The sequence below is a fragment of the Caenorhabditis remanei genome, chromosome V (genome assembly GCF_010183535.1).
Source record: "Caenorhabditis remanei strain PX506 chromosome V, whole genome shotgun sequence".
NCBI lineage: Eukaryota > Metazoa > Nematoda > Chromadorea > Rhabditida > Rhabditidae > Caenorhabditis > Caenorhabditis remanei.
In genome coordinates, this window is record NC_071332.1 from 15,750,861 (window position 1) to 15,768,229 (window position 17,369).

At 38.4% G+C, this 17,369-nt stretch overlaps 3 protein-coding genes across 3 annotated transcripts; 2 read left to right on the forward strand and 1 right to left on the reverse strand.

The window, feature by feature from the left end:
- Positions 1 to 810: 810 nt before the first annotated feature.
- On the forward strand, positions 811 to 2,676 carry GCK72_020394 (uncharacterized protein; the record flags this gene model as incomplete). The annotated part of the gene is made up of 6 exons (XM_003116503.2): positions 811 to 826; positions 886 to 1,071; positions 1,357 to 1,542; positions 2,027 to 2,206; positions 2,262 to 2,441; positions 2,489 to 2,676. The coding sequence occupies 6 exons, from the start codon at positions 811 to 813 to the stop codon at positions 2,674 to 2,676; spliced, it is 936 nt and encodes a 311-aa protein (XP_003116551.2).
- Positions 2,677 to 3,798: 1,122 nt separating this feature from the next.
- On the forward strand, positions 3,799 to 6,752 carry GCK72_020395 (uncharacterized protein; the record flags this gene model as incomplete). The annotated part of the gene is made up of 4 exons (XM_053733555.1): positions 3,799 to 3,891; positions 4,600 to 4,935; positions 4,987 to 5,097; positions 6,618 to 6,752. The coding sequence occupies 4 exons, from the start codon at positions 3,799 to 3,801 to the stop codon at positions 6,750 to 6,752; spliced, it is 675 nt and encodes a 224-aa protein (XP_053582468.1).
- Positions 6,753 to 7,941: 1,189 nt separating this feature from the next.
- Positions 7,942 to 15,384, reverse strand: GCK72_020396 (uncharacterized protein; the record flags this gene model as incomplete). The annotated part of the gene is made up of 6 exons (XM_003116562.2): positions 7,942 to 8,123; positions 10,630 to 11,059; positions 12,381 to 12,679; positions 13,860 to 14,084; positions 14,415 to 14,493; positions 15,310 to 15,384. The coding sequence occupies 6 exons, from the start codon at positions 15,382 to 15,384 to the stop codon at positions 7,942 to 7,944; spliced, it is 1,290 nt and encodes a 429-aa protein (XP_003116610.2).
- Positions 15,385 to 17,369: the final 1,985 nt, after the last annotated feature.

Genomic DNA, 17,369 nt, shown 5'->3' on the forward strand with positions numbered 1-17,369 from the left:
AACCTGGAAAACCATCAGGAAGTCATCTAGAATTAGTCTGGGTAAATTCAGCAATTTCCAGACGTCCTGAAACAAGTTTTCAGGCGATTTTAGTAAAGTTGTACATTGTGATAGGCTTGTGCTGTTATCAGTCATCACAAATAGGGTCGTCATAGGTCGTACAGTATAAAAGAGGAAACCGGAGGGGGAAGAGAGACAAGTTCTCAAAAAGCTACTATTCATCTACTGAAAATGGCCTGCAAGTGTGGTAAGTAATAGCTGGGGATAGGGGTTATGGGAGTTACAGAGTAGAGAAAGGCTCCGGGAAAAAAAGAAGTTATAGGACGTGACCAATATCATTAGAAAGCTGAAAAGACGCTGATTCTAAATATATATTCAGTTTTCCTCCTCGAAGCCTGGTTTTCGAGAAAAACGAGGTCGAAGTTTGAAGACCTTACAAGTCAATATAAGAGTTAGGGGAGTTACATATGTATATGTGTCGGTGTCACTGAGAGCCTGATATTTTTTCGAATTTATGCGTTTTGTAAAGATCTACTTTAAAAATTAAAAAAATGCAGTGTTTGTTCCCAGAATTCCATTTAGTTGTTGTCTTCATTAACTCGTGAGAAAAAGTGAGGACATTAGATCAGGGTCGGTCGAAAACAGCGTATAGATCAGGGTCGCTAGAAAAGAGGAGACATAGAACGGGGTGGCTAGAGAGAAGTTATATAGAACGGGGTCGGTGAGGAAGAGTATATAATGTCTAGCTGAGGTGAGTGGAGACAAACTGAGATATCTCATATTTTGGTTTTGTCTAGCAAAATAAGCAACATGGCCTGCAAGTGTGGTAAGTTATCAACTTGCTTATTCCTTTCTAAGACTCCCTTCTCATTCAACTTTTTCTAGACTGCAACAACAAGGAGTGTCCATGCAATAACGGTCAGCCATGCGACTGCTCTGATTCCAAGTGCTGTGACAAGTATTGTTGCTCTACTGCTGCTGAGAAGAAGTGCTGCAAATCAGGATGTGCTGGAGGATGCAAGTGCGCAAACTGTGATTGTGGCAAGAAGGAGAAGAAGGGATGCAAGTGTGGTAAGTAGAGCAATTCTAGCTTTACTGGTTGAACGAATTATAGTGGTTTTAGAAAAAAGCGCAAAAAACTTTTGGAACTTGATTTTTCACTCAGATACAACCAATTCAAAAAAGTTATAGCCAAAAAACCAAAACTTAATATAGTTTTGAGCGGTACTGTAGGTAATAAGGCGCCTTGATGAGACATCGTAAACATATTCGAATCTTATAAGACTAACGTTTTCAGCTGGTTTTTAGTTATGCAAGTTTTACTACTAACTTCAAATTTATAACCGATAGTTTTAGACTGCAACAACAAGGACTGTGCATGCAATAACGGTCAGCCATGCGACTGCTCTGATTCCAAGTGCTGTGACAAGTATTGTTGCTCTACTGCTGCTGAGAAGAAGTGCTGCAAATCAGGATGTGCTGGAGGATGCAAGTGTGCAAACTGTGATTGTGGCAAGAAGGAGAAGAAGGGATGCAAGTGTGGTAAGTAGGGCAATTCTAGCTTTGTGAAAGTATGTGATTTCACGAATTTTAGGGATTTTAGAAAAAATGTGTAAAACTTGTGAAACATGATTTTTCACACAGATTTTTGGTGATTTTTACCGATTCACTACAATTACTGTTTTCTCAAAGTTTCAGAGCGATCCGACCAATTAGAAAAAAGTTAAAACCAAAGAACCAAAACTTACCATAACTGACAAAAATATAGCCTAATATTTATAGAATCTTTCTTCAGTTGAAAAATGTTCATACCTTTAAAGACAGCCGAGATAGGAAGTTCCAAACTCTTGGTAGTAGAACCGCCTCTATTACAGATTTTACGGTAATACACTTTTTAGGGAAACTGTAATAAGGCGCCTTGATCAAAACAACGTAAACATATTTGGATCTTATAAAATATAAGTCATCGGCTGATTTTGAGTTACGCAAGTTTTACTAACTTCACATTTATAACCGATAGTTCCAGACTGCAACAACAAAGACTGCCCATGCAATAACGGTCAGTCATGCGATTGCTCTGACTCCAAGTGTTGTGACAAGTATTGTTGCTCTACTGCAGCTGAGAAGAAGTGCTGCAAATCAGGATGCGAGGGCGGATGCAAATGTACTAACTGTCAATGCCCAGAGAAGAAGGGATGCAGATGCGGTGAGTAACAGAACATCTTAAATCTGTTGCTCATCTTCACTTGATCATTTTCCAGATTGTAACAACAAAGAGTGCCGATGCAACAAGAGCAAGACCTGTGATTGTACAGCTACTAAGTGCTGTGACATGTACTGTTGCTCCACTGCAGCTGAGAAGAAATGCTGCAAGCCTGGGTGTGCCGGAGGATGCAAGTGTGCCAATTGTCACTGTGAGAAGAAGAAGGGATGCAGATGCAGTGAGTTCATCTTTTTCTTCCTATCTTTCAAATCTACAAAATTCCAGACTGCAACAACAAAAACTGTCCATGCAACAATGGTCAGCCATGTGACTGCACTGCTACCAAGTGCTGTGACATGTACTGTTGTGCTACCGCAAGTGAGAAAAAGTGCTGTAAGCCAGGATGTGCTGGAGGGTGCAAATGCCCAGACTGCAACTGTTCGGAGGGATCCGGATGCAAGTGTTGTCAATAAGCAGAGAAAAGGACATTCAATGAACATAATTACCCCCACAACACCTACTAATTGATATATAATGTTCTTTTTGTGAAAACTGAAAAATAAATGTTCATTTTGTTAAAGCTCGTCTTCAACAATTTCAGGCGAAAGTTCGGTTTAAGGGATTCTACCATAAATCAAAGGCGGTAATCAAATCTCTAGTTTGGTGCCTAGGAGTGAGTGCCTCAAACAAACATTGTATACTTTGGTCAGTTGATAGAAATAGTGTTATGAAAATGGGAAGAAAATATCAGGGTCGGGGAGGAAAGGAAAGATTATAACAGGTTTTTGGAGGAAAAAAGACTTTGCTTTTGCAGTGCAAATTCTTACTGTAGCTTAAAGGCGCATAGCAAAAAAGTTTTCATACAGCATACTCAATAAGCCGTTTTCTACAGAAGTTTTGATATTTTAAAACCATAAAATTTCGCAAATTCCCCTTGTAGATGTTCTAGTGATGCTGTGTAATGGTGATTAAAGTCCCAAAAAGAATAATTTGCCCCCACGCAGGATTGAACTACGGACCTCTGGTTTACAAGACCAGCGCTCTGCCACTGAGCTATAAGGGCGACGGAGACAGGGAGAGGTCAGGGAAAAGACAAACCGGGAGGGAAGAGAAGTGTTCTTTGCATTGGTATGGGGGCAGAGAGAGAGACATGGGGGCGACCAGTTTTTCGAAAATGTGGAGGAGAAAAAAAAATAGAAATTTTAAATTTAGTTTAATTCTTTTGAGCTGAATGGACTCCCATCACTTCTCGAGTCGCTGCTCAGCGAATTCAGTCTTTGCAAAAACTAGGCCACGCCCCCAAACATCTAGAACCTTCTGTAAGAAATGTTGTTTTGCAGACCCTCACTTTTCGGTCAACACAATCTCTCAGACTCCGCCCCTTTTTCGCGTCAAAGATGCCCCAGCCCGCGAAAAAGCACATTCTGATCTACATAGCCATAGCAGCGAAACACACACACTCGTCTGGCTATTTCTGGTTACCCTTTTGTGTCTAATCCTATCCCTTGTTAATCTCGAAAGTACGTATTAGAGCACATTTATATAAAAAAGGGAAACTTTTGGATTCTTGATATTCTCAGCTTATTTCAATTTTCATGTCGAAACCTAAAAGAAATAAAATAGCACTGCTGAATAGCGAGAAAGGATGTCGGATATGTTATCGACCGGCGTTCGGAAATCATTATGGGGTGAGTCTCGTCTGTGTGTCGGTCAGTCCGGATGTCCACTTGGTGTTGTTTCAGGGGTTTCTAGCATACTTGCCATGGCCCGGCTTTTTCAATTTTTCATCGAAAATTGAACATTTTTCCTGATTTTTTAAAAGAATTTCTTCAAATTCCAAATGATAGTCGAAAATTTGAATTTTGAATTTTGGCGCCAATTACCCGGGCCTTGACAAGTATGGTTTCTAGGTTTTTACGCCTGCTAGTCCATTTGTCTGTCTGTGTGTTCCCTCTGTCCGGATGTCCACTAGCACAGGTTCTTGTTTTTTGTATTAGCACGGTACGCTTCTTACAACCGCGCTCTACCGAAACCGAAGAAAATTGTGTTCGAAATTGGGAGACTCAGAGAAAAAGAGACATTTTTCAAGGGGATTTCGGTGGAGCGCATTTGTAAAAACTGTGTCGAGCTAATAGTTACGTGAAGTTTATGCGTTGTTACACTGTGCGGTACCATGTCTGTCTGTCGGTGTGTCCTACGGTCCGGATGTCCTCCAGAAATCTGTCTGTGTGTCCAGATTTCCTGATGTCCATAGTTTTGTCCGGATGTCTCTGAAAACAAGTTCAAAAACGACATTTTAGATAAAAGTTTTGATTTTCCACTAATTTTTTTGAAAAACGAGAGTTATCTGTCTGTCCGTTTGTCTGTCTATCCGGAAATCCCCCCTCAATCTGCAGGTGTTCTCGTGCTACGCGTGTAAAATGTTCTTCCGTCGAACAATCGTTGAAAACCTCACGTATCACTGCAAAAAACTCAAAAAATGTTTCGAAAACTTCCAAATTCTTCCGAATTGTCAATTCTGTCGATATCAAAAATGTCTCGAGTTGGGAATGGAATTGACTCCGCCCCCTACTACAGTAGTCCACTCCGACACTCGACTGAGCGATTTATTGGAGAAATTGACAGAAATGGATAGAAGAAGATATCTGAAATTGATCAGCAGTTATTCGGTGGATGATCCAAGTCTGGACGAAGTTTTGAAGGATAGAAAAGTGATGAATATGGTGGAAAGGGTACGGTACTAGGGGTACTGTAGACTAATAAAATGGGCGGTGATTTTTCAGGTTCCCGGTGCTCATGTGACTGCTCACGAGTGGGCATTTCTAGATGTTTATTCAAGGATTGTTCATTTTTGTAGTTTCGATTTTATTGATCAGTTGGGGATGGAGGATAAGGTAGGTTATGTGAAAAGATACGGTTGAGAGACGCAGAGAAACTAGAGTGTCTGACTGTCTGCGCGCGCACTCTCGCCTACTAAACTTCAAATCGTTATAGCTCCACAGCGATTAATGCCATCAAAAAGTTGCCAACTAACAAAGTGTGTAAAATTTTCTGATCTACAGTTTTGTAGTTGACCACTTTTTGATAGCATTTTACGGTGCAGAGATACACGACGTTGAAGTAAAGTACCTCACTGAGGACGAGGGATTTCGCGAAAGCACCCTTGTATTTCGAAACCACGAAGAGCTATCGAAAAGTGATCAACTACAAAATGTAGAGTTTGATCTCAAGACTAAACCTCTATAACGCAGAGAGAGAGAGAGAGACGCAGAGAAGCTAGAGCGTCTGACTGTCTGCGCGCGCTCTCTCATGCTCGCTATACTTCAAATCGGTGTATCTCCACAGCGATTAGTGCTATCCAAAAGCTGATAACTAAAAAAATATGTAAAATTTTCTGTTCTACATTTTTGTAATTCTCAACTTTTTTGTGCAAGTGGTCCCTAAAGAGATATACCCCTTTTTTCAGAAAACCCTCTTCTCCTACAACTCTCTCCGTACCGCATTATTGGGCGGCGCAATGCGAACCTTCAGAGAAAAAAGAGATTGTCTTTTGACCCCAACTGGAGAAGATGTCTATCCTAAAGATGTTTATCTACTTTTCAAAAAATCTCCGGGAATTTTGAATCGAATTTGTTGTGAAATAGTGGGAAGATTGATCGAGTTGAAGGTGACAAATGAAGAGTACCTGTTGCTGATTTTGATATTCTTTTGTAATCCCGGTGAGCCTTTACAACTTTTTGAAGGATAGTTTGATGGGTAGATCAAACAATACCAGTACTACATTTTTGTAGTTGATCACTTTTTGATAGCTCTTTAGGTTTTCGAGATACAAGGATACGCTACGTTACTTCAAAGTCGTGTATCTCTGCACCGTGAAATGCTATCAAAAAGTGGTCAACTACAAAAATGTAGAGCTAGACTTTTTACATATTTTGTTAATTATCAACTTTTTGTTTAGTGAGCGAGAGAACGAGAGAGCGCGCGCAGAAGACAATAAGACGCTCTAACTTCTCTGCGTCTCTCATAGAGATACTAGGGAGCTTCCAAGCAAGCAACTCCTCGGGCTAAAAGAGGCCCTTTACTTCATAGGCGTGTATCTCTGCACCGTGAAATGCTATCAAAATCTGGTCAACTACAAAAATGTAGATCTAGACTTGTTTGATCTACTCACAAATTTTGAGCCCGTCCTGACAATATCCGGCTCCACCGTACCCCTTCAAAGTACCCCCTTATTTCAGCGATCCCCCACTACCTCTCCCCGGCCGCCCGTTCCTCCCTATCCATCCATCAAAAGTTGTATTCCTCGGCACTTTTCCAATACTGTCAACTCATTTATCAAAGCCACGCCCCCTCTCGATACAATGATCTACTATCGATATGTCATGTGCTGAACAGGACGAATAATGATCTACAGTATGTCAGTATGATGTTTCAATGCTATGTTCCCAGTTTTAAATTCAAGAAATTGGTTAGTGACACTTTTGTGGATTCGTCGATTGGAATGGATGAAGAGATGGGAGGAAGAGTTAAGATTGAGATTATGGATTGACACCAGCCTCCTCATCCACTTGGCCACCTACTCTCGAATGCGTCCGCGTGGCCGAGTGGTCTAAGGCGGAGGTCTGTCAAAAGGTTGCAGGTTCGGTTTTGCCCCCCCCTTTGCTTTTTTGTTGCTGTTTTTTTTATTGTTGAGAATAAATAATGTTGTGGACATCCGGATAAACAGAAACACAGACAGATTCCAACATGTGATAACCGTTGGACATCCGGACACACATACAGACAATGAAGTTTGAAAAAATCCGGAAAAACCGACATACAGATAGGCGAGATAGGTTGACGACGAATATCTCGAAAAACGAAGAAAAAGGACATCCGGACAGACACGACACACAGATGGACACACAGACAGATAATGGGGATTTCGATATTCGGGAAAAAACTTGGACATCCGGATAAACCGATGGGCGTACAGACAGACAGACTTCAATAATTGGACATCTGGAAAAGGGGACACACAGACAGACATCTGGACATCCGGACAGACAGACAGATTTCGGGACATCTGGATATTCGGACGCACAGGCAGACATCCGGACACCCAGTACACACAGACAGACATCTCCACGACTCCGCCCACCTACCGTAATCCTTCATTTGCGTCATATTATTTTGTGTGCGATCTCTGTCACATTGCTCATAAAACGTGCATTTCACAAAAAAGCATAAATCAGAATGTCTCGTTGATATTTTGATTTACAAAAAGTATGCGAGATGTTCTTCTAATTATAAGTTTTCTCCCCATTGTGAATTTGCTCTCAATGCATCAAGAATCTGGGGGCGTGGCTTACACACATATGTATTTATCTTAACTCGGTGAGGGGGACAATGTACAGACAAGAAAATAGAGAAAAGGAACACAGGGATTTTTCTGATTTTGATGATTTCGATGATCTCTAAACAACAGCTAAATTGGTGGGAATTTTTAGAAAATTGATACAGAATGATGGATTTTTGGGGGTGAAAACGGGGATGATGAGATAAAAGGTTTCAACGGGGTTTCAAAGGGGAAGAAAACTGAGAAAATGAAACAAAAAACAAGAGAGAAAACGACCCGTTTCAAGAGAAAAAAGAATAGAAGTGGTTAGATTAGAAGAAGAAGTTAGTTACAGTAATCGAGTAGGATACAAGTATATATAGGAAACAGGAAAACAAAAGAAAAGAAATATGATACATATTTATCCAGATTGATCATTTCTGGTGGATCCGACGGAAACCACGTTGTTTGGTGTCACTTGACAATACATTTCGTATCGGAGGTCAGCGGGAACGTCGTATTGAAGCGAAGAGAACATTTGATGTGATGGAGCCTTCAGGTCGATGAGCACTTTTCGCATCGCAAGTGTTTTCAGGGATGGTGCTGAAAATATTGGGTATAAATTTGGGAAAAAAAGTTAAATTTATTATTTTCGGTCAATTTTCAGTTTAAAATAGGCTCATTTTTCGGTTTTTGGTTTGAAAATGGACCTTTTCAAAGGCGCTGAAAATTGGGAATAAATTTGGGAAATTTTTTAAATTTTTTAAAAATTTATCATTTTCTGTCAAAAACTGAATTTTTTGTCAAAATTCAGTAGTTTTCACTTTTTTGGTCATTTTTCAGTTTTTTTGAAGAAAAAATTCAAATTTTTTGCATCTGTTCATCCGGATGTCTACCTGTCTGTAGGTGAATCTTCTGACGCGTTTTTTGATTCGGAAAATTTCGAAAAACTAGAAAAATTGCTCAAAAATCAAATTCAAATAAAATTTATAACAGATTTTTGGAGCTAAAAATGTATTTTTGTCGAAAAATTAGGATATAATGCTCTAAGGTCCAAAAAAAATTACTGAAAATTCTGAAATTCAGTTTTCAGTTTCCAATAAAAAATATTTGCCTTTTTGAAACAAAAATCGTCTTTTTTCGAGCTAAATGACAGTGAATGACTGAAATTTGCATACTTGTCAAGGGCCGGGCCGGGCTTTTTTTCCAAAACTTCAGGCCCGGCCCGGCCCGGCCCCTCAGGCCCCTCTTTTGGAGGAAATTTTTTTTTTCAAATTTTTTTCAAAATTTTTTTCGAGTTTGAGCAAAATTGGACTAAGTTCAACTTTGATTTTTTTCATAGAATAATGCATGTGTGTCTGAGTTCATATTCATATCGAAAGAAAATTTTCAAAGATTTGTTTTCAAGTTTTATAATATAATTACTTTCGCCATTTTTTAATTGTTTAATTTAATTGCCGGCAATTGCCCAAACTGTTTCGCCGCTCGATCTCAGCGGGGTTTCGACCGAATTTTCATATTTTTTCGTTATGAAAATGAACTCACGAAGACACACAGATTATTCTGGGAAAAAATCAGATTTTACCTATTTACACCTTCAAGTTTTCCATTGCCGGAGGCGTCTCGCTGAAAAATTCAGCCCATCTTTCGAAAAATATACTAAATCATGATGAAAAAACTATAAAAAACGAGTAAATTGGGAAATTTTTCCCCATGAAAAGTTGAATTTGTGGAAAAAATTTGAAAATTTTTCTCAAAAATCCCATATCCCTGAAAAGAGGGGCCTGAGGGGCCGGGCTTTTTAGGGGGGGGGGGGGGGGCGGCCCCTCATTTGACAAGTATGGAAATTTGGGTAATTCTCAAAAAATTCGAATTACAGCTTTAAATTTCATTTTTCTAGAATTTTTTCCTTTTTCTGATAATTTCTCTCACAAGGGAATTGACTTTCCGTACCCGTTCAGAATTTTCTATAAACTTGCGCACTGATAGTTTCGAGTCTGCTCTGAACAATGATGATAGTCAAAAAGTGCAAAACTCCCGAAAAAGTGGATTTTTTTGCTCCGAAAGCTTGCTCATTTTTCATCATAGAAAACGCGAGTGCCACTTTGGGAGGACTATCGGGTTTGTGAAGGCAACTAGATGCCCTCTCGGTCAGCGGTTGAATGGCCACGTGGCAGAGTGGGGGACTGGTAGGAGGAAGGTCTGGGGATCGACTCCTTCCCCTTTTTCTTTTTTTTTTTTGCTTTTTGAAAACCGACTGTGGAAAGTTAATTACAGTTTGTTCGACCTATTCTATGAAGTTTTTATTCCGTTTTCAACTATTTTCTACATTATCTGAACATTTGGAACAAAAAATTGTTTTGAGAAAATTTTGTGTTCTCATGATCGTTCGTTCATCTCCTCATGGGATACCCGCTCATTTTTGAAAGCTTGTCAACCAAATTTTCTCATCTACTCTCGAACCAGATATTTATTTAGAATGAATAAGGCCCTACAGCAAGAATCCGGAATACCTACTTAAAAACCATCATTCATTAAAGAATTGGCAAAGAGGAGTGTCCACCATGAACGAATGATCATGAGAACACAAAATTTTCTCAAAACAATTTTTGTTCCAAATGTTCAGATAATGTAGAAAATAGTTGAAAACGGAATAAAAACTTCATAGAATAGGTCGAACAAACTGTAATTAACTTTCCACAGTCGGTTTTCAAAAAGCAAAAAAAAAGAAAAAGGGGAAGGGGTCGATCCCCAGACCTTCCTCCTACCAGTCCCCCACTCTGCCACGTGGCCATTCAACCGCTGACCGAGAGGGCATCTAGTTGCCTTCACAAACCCGATAGTCCTCCCAAAGTGGCACTCGCGTTTTCTATGATGAAAAATGAGCAAACTTTCGGAGCAAAAAAATCCACTTTTTCGGGAGTTTTGCACTTTTTGACTATCATCATTGTTCAGAGCAGACTCGAAACTATCAGTGTGCAAGTTTATAGAAAATTCTGAACGGGTACGGAAAGTCAATTCCCTTGTCAGTCTAAAAATGGCTAAAATTTCTGAAAATCATCTCAATTCTGTATTTTACTTTTCTCTCAAACCAAAATGAAAAACTCACAAAAATCGAGAACATGAAGATCGGAGAGATCGGCAAGGCCACTCGGCGAGATGACTCCATTATAGACAGTCGTTGAGAGTGGATGACAAGTCGATGGATTTGGCATCGTTCCACCGAACAGATAGACTCTTCCATTCGATACGACGGAGCAGTGACGTCGTCTCGCCGTGGGATACTTTCCACGTACATCGATAATACTCCACGAGACTGTCGACGGATCGAAACAGTACAATTCGTTGTAATGGACATTTCGAGTTCCCAAATATCCACCGAACATATACATCTTTCCACCGTATACCCATGTGGAATGACTACGTCTTCCACCTGGTCGACACGTGGCATCTGCTGGAATTTCTTGTTTCGTCCAGACGCCTGTCGTCAGATTCAGTGCCATCAGCGTGTCATCGTAGAGGTCTTGTGTTGTGTGGAACTGAAAGAAAGAGAGAAAAATATAGACGGGGGTTAGGATATTGATTAGGAGAAGTGGGGAAGAAGGTGGGTTAGTCTATTAGCAGTCCACTTTTCTTACAACTGCGCTCCACCGCAAACAAGAGAGTATAGGGGAGAGACGCAGAGTTTTTTTTTCAGTTTTTGACATTTTCTCGCATTTTTTCACAGTATTTTTTTCAAAATTGTTATGAAAAAATGCGAGAATAGGTCAAAAACTGTGAAAATCTGTGTCTCACTCGTTTGCGGTGGGGCGCGGTTGTAATAAAAATGGACCGCTAATATATCCATTTATAAATTAAAGAGTTGTTACAACATTTATCACACACATCACTCCTCACATCACTCCAATCAGGCAGATGTTAGAATGGTTATAAAAAGGGGTACATGCTATTGAAATGTTTGGAATTTCAGATTTGAATTCTAGCAGGTTTAGGGTTAGACTAAAAACATTTTTAAACCTTCGAATTGTCATTTTCTCAAGATTTTTACGTTTAAAGTCTCCTAATGCAACAAAAAACTATAGAAAACTATGCAACTTGAATCAAAAGTCAATTTTCATACAAAAATTGACTTTTTTCGAGCTATATGACAGTTAATGACTGAAAATTTCTGTAATTCAGGATAAAAATTGCAACCGGGAAGTTTCAGAATCATAAAACTTAACGGTTTTGAAACGGATCAGGTTTCGAGATGCCTCATTTAGTCGTTTTGAGTCTGAGACGGTTTGAAACTCTGCCAGCTTATTCGGGTTTTCTTGGTTCCGAAATGCACATTTTGGACGTTTTGAAACCGAAACATTTGAAAAGGTCCGGTTTCAGAAAGTACTCGTTTAGGACGTTTTGAAACCAAAAGGTATTGAAATTAAGACGGTTTGAAACCGAGGCGTTCCGAACCAACTTAGTTTCAAAATGAGGCGGTTCTGAAACTACAAAAAACGGTTTCAAAACGGGAAATTTCCAATCCGACAGATTCTGAAACTGTGATATCTCAGTTTCAAAATGAACCGGTTTTGAGATGTCTCGGTTTCGAAACGTCCCAAACATTCTCCCTACAGTACCTCTTTTTTTCAAGCCAACAGTCTTCGTGCTGAAGCAAGCAACTCAATATATTTATAGAAAGTGTATGGCTTCTCTCTTTTCTCATTCATCCACCACCAAAAACCATCAAAATTCATTCGAGCTGCAAACGCGCTCTACTGAAATCTTTCAATAGAGCGCGCTTGCTTGCTCACCACCAACACCTTTCCACTTGGGTTAAGCAAAGAAATAAACGAAAAATGGCCAATCTCACTGCACACATACCAAGTGCTCATCACCGACCTGACCATTATGGTCACTTCTGCCTCCGAAAATGTACATGACGCCGTCGATGACCGATGCCGTGTGGAAGTCTCTCCACAACGGTGGCGTATTCTTTGTGTGCATTTCCCGCCACGTCGCTGTGCCGAAATCGAAGACGTACGTCTCCTGACTGAATCGTTGTGAGTCTTCCTCGAATCCACCGAACACAAACATCTGATTATTCCAGATGACGGCGGTGTGACCGTCGCGAGATGGAGGGATGAATCCGTCGATTTCCACTTTTCGCCACATGTTTTTTGCTGGAAAAAGGATAATTTTTTGTTAATTTGATCGGATATCACAGTTTCGATTGATCTTTACTAGTTAATTGTTGTATTTTATTTTGAAAACAGGTAGTTTTGAGATAAAAATGAGAAAATTATAGTTTTTCGACTAATTCAGCAGCAAAATCGTGTTTCTATTTTTCGAAAATTTCACAAAATATGATTTTGAAGATAAATGTTGAAAATTTACAGTACAGCTCATACAACTTGAAATACTGTTGCATACTTTTTTGTCAAAAAATTACAAAATACTGATTTTTTTTTACAGAAAAACGGTACATCTATCGCTGAAAATGAGCAAAACCATCATTTTTTGGCAAATTTAACGGGGTAATTGTATTTTTTCGAAAACTTTCTGAAAATTACAGCTATGAAGCCGAATTAAAAAATTTGTAAATATTGAATTCCTTAGAACGTTTTTATACAAAAAAGTCCCAAAAGTGCAAAAAATTCAGCTCAAAACGTTGCTGGTGGTGTTGAAAGACTGATTTTCCAGTTTCGACATTTTCTAGTTACCTGACACTCAAAACATTGATAAAATGAACAATTTTGACAGATTTTCATATAAATTTGAGATATTTCTCGAAATTTGTAGAAAAATTTGATTTTCAGCTCAATTTTCAGAAATTTTTATTTCAAAAAGCACTCAATTATTTTGTATTTGTATTTTGTATTTGTATTTATTCTATCGAAAATCATCAGTAAATGGGGCGAGAGGCTGAGAATGAGTCCCTCACGAGACCATTCAAAATTTGTTGTTTCTAAAAATAGTGAATACTGAAAATATTCTTGATTCCGTAACTTTTCGAGGTCTTCTGACACCTGAAGTCGTTTTTAAAAAATAAAAATCAAGTTTTTCAGTTTTTTCTCAGTTTCTCATAGTTTCCAATAAACTTTTTTGTCAAAAATGACAATATTCCAATTTTGTTATTTATATGCCCAAAACTATGTAAAAAGAGGTTGTGGACCACAAAACTTTGTCAAAAATGCAATTTTGTAGTAATCAAGACAGATTTTTATAGTAATTTCCGTAATTTCCTATTTCTTCTCGAAAATTTGAGTTTTCCACCCATTCTTGTCAACATTTTTGCTTTTTTTTGAGAAATTTTTTTTAAAAATAAATTTTCAGCATTCAAATCCCACTGAAATCCCTTACCTGGATCATACTCATGCATCAAATTACACGCTCCATAATCGTCGTTTCTTCCTCCCCAAACGTACGCCTTTCCATTATACTCAACAGCAGTGTGTCCATATCTCTGATAGGGAACCGTACCGCCCATCTTTTCAGGGACTTCTGATAGTTGATTGAGTTCGGGGAGAGTGAAAAGTCGATTCTCGTGGAAGTAGACGGGATCCAGTTTCAGCCATCGATAGTTTTCTGGAAATTGAAAAAATATATGAGGTCATTCTAGAACTAGAAGTCGTTTCGCAACCGAATAGCCCTTGAAAAATGTTTATTTTTCTTTCTTCGGTTTCGGTGGAGCGCAGATGTAAGAAGCGTGCCGACTATTGAATTTTTGATTTTCGATTGTTCACATTGGAATTTTCTATTTTTTCTCCTTGAAAATTTGACCGATGACCGTTTTGATTGATATGATAACACGTCCGAAACCAGTCAGTTATCAAATCGAAACACATGTCTCTTTGAAATTGAAGATAGAAAAGAAATGTTCAAAAATCTGCGGTTTGATCAGAGACACTCTCTTACCAGTATCCAAAACGTGTACATCGAGAGGATCGTGTGAGTCCGTCGTTTCACCACTACAGTAACCGCCGAATGTGTAGACCTGCAAAGAGAATGGGGTGAAAAATAGCGTTTTATATTGGAAAATATTAGAAAATTTCACTTTTTTTTGGTCTAAAATGAGCTGTTTTTTGGATATTTTAAACTTTGAAAAGTAAATTGCCCAACAATTTCAAGGCCTGAAAAGCCCAAAAAGTGAAAATTTCTACTAGAATTGCCATAAAAGTCGTAAAATTGTGCTATTTTTGAACCAAAAAGAAAATAATTTTAGAGATTTTGTATGTGAAAACCCGATTTTTCGAAGAAATTCAATCGAAAAATGTTATTTTCACTCGTTTTGAGAGCTGAAATGACTTTTTTGCTCATTTCTTCCAGGTTTTTTGAACATTTTTGACAGTTTTTCATAAATGTCAGCGACTAAATCATGTTTTTGGCTGATTTTCAGACGAAAATGCCAGATTTTTGAAATGTTTTTCCAGGATTTTTAACGAAAATCTGTCAATTTCTCATTATTTTCAGCTGAAAAGTTTGCATTTTCGATTAAAAAATCGGTCATTTTCGTTGTATTTCAGTGGGTAATGTAGAGCGACTATTTGGGTCCATTTGCATCATTTTTTTTCAAAAAATTCTAGTTTTTCCGCATTACCAGCCGAAATTTTTTGTCCTTTTCTACTGAAAAACAGCTCATTCTTCGAATTTTCTGTTTTTAGCACTAAAAGTTTAACAATTACGTCAGTAGCTCCTCTGCCAACTGACTCTTCAAAAAAACTATCGTTTTTCCTCTTTCTGATAAGAACGAAGACAGCTGTTTGGCATTTTTTGAGCGTTTTTCTTGAATTTCAACTCAAAAAACTCATACTTTCGATCCGATTGCGACTGCAGCATGATTGACTCGTCGAGGACCGCCTTCTAGATGAACCGTCCATAACGCCATATTGTGAGCTGGAAATTTCAGAAATTTCAGATGAATTAGGTCAAAACTGGGGATGATGGAAAGGAGCAAAAAAATAAAAGAGGAAATTGATGTTTGCTTTTTTCAGATAGCAAAATGTAAACAAAAAGTCACGTGGAGAGGAGAAAACGAGAGGTGAAAAATAGAGGGAAATCGCTGGAAAATCTGTGGGAATTTTACAGCAAAAATAGCAAATTTCGTCACGAAATTCCAGAGAATTCTATATATTTATTTATATTTTAATGTCCTAAAAACAGTTTTAGGCGACAAAAACCGACGAAAGGGGACCCAGAAAAACATTGAGAACACTACGAGTACGAGACGAGAGAGTGTGGAGAGCATGGAGGGTGCAGAGATAGAGAGAAAGAAGAGAAGATGTTGTTTGTTGGGTTCTATTGCTCTAGAAGACGTGGTTGGAATGGGGAGATAGAGGAAGAGAGACGAGAGAAGAGGAGGGTTGCTATGTGAGGCAAAAGTCGGGGTATTTTTGGAAGAGATTTTGAAATTTTGGAGAACATAGTAGTTAGGCTCCGCCCAATTTTTGAAAGTGGAGAAGCTCCGCCCATTTACAATAGTGTCATGAGTATGAACCAGGCCTTTGTAGAATTTTTTCGGTTTTCTCGGTGGTTTTTGAAAAGTTTTGGTAGAAAGTAATTTCTGCTGAAATTTTCTGAAATTAAGTAACAAAAGTGATTTTCGATTTTTTATGAAAAATTTTAAAAAATTTTCGGTTTTTTCGGTAAGAAGTTTTCGAAAAAATTTCGGAAAATTTTTTTCGCACAGCCCTGAAGACAAGCTCCGCCCATTCACAATAGTGTCATGAGTGCGAACCAGGGCTGTGCGAAAAAAACTTTGTTTTCGAAAACGAAAAAACCGAACAATTCGAAAAAAAAGTTTCCAGAAAACTGTCTGAAAAATTTAGTTTTTTGGACGAAAAATATTGAATATGTATGAAAGTATTTCATGGACAGAACCCCAAAAACCTGTTTTTGAGTACAAAATTTTGAAAAACTAGAAAAAAGTTCAGAAAAATCGAAAAATCACTATTTTTGCTAAATACTTCATCTTAAAAATTTCAGCAAAAATTTTCGAAAACAATCTGAAATTTTTTTTTCGAAAACCACCAAAAGCATGACATTGTTTGGAATTATCTGGGGCACAGTGTCTCGAACCTCCGCCCATTTCTAATAATGCCAAAGGTGGGAGGAGCATAGATGATTCCGGAAAATTGCAGTGCTTTCATTTCAATTTTTGGAGAAATTTATTGAAAAATTAGAGTTTTTTGGAGAATAACGATTTTGAATCCTGAAACTCAGATTTCACACCAAAAAGGGTAAAAATCAAAATTTTGGGACTCAATTCTGAGAAAAACCAATTCCTTTCAAACTTTTTCCAAACATTCCCAATAAGAACCGATCAAATTACAAAAAGTTCTCACAGTACTATTATGCAAAGGAGATTTGTAAACTGATTCATATGTGTTTTGTTCTTCTCTTCTAGAAACAAAATGACGAATTTTACAACAAAATTCGAAATACAAAAGAGAACCAGAAAACATATGCGAGATAAGTGATCTGAAATACTGCGAGGAGTCAGATGGCGGAAGATGAAATAAGGAGGGGACAGACAGGGTATAGGTCAGAGGACGGACAGATATTTGAAGGAGATGGGGGGAGGAGGAGGAGGCGGAAATAGGGGGCGTGGCTTAGAGAATGTCTGGGAAGATGGTTATGAAATGTGCCAAGAAGGACATTTCAAAACCAAGACATCTCGAAACCAGGAATGTTCGGAATCGCATTTAGAGCCCGAAGCATCATGACGTCGAAGCCCAGAAATTTCGGAACTGATCAGTTTGGAAACGAGACAAATAGACATTTCAGAACTGGAAGGGTCCCAGTTTAAACACTTCTCGTTTCTGCCATCGGAGGCGCTAAAATTTTCGAAAAATCGGATGATCTCAACAGATC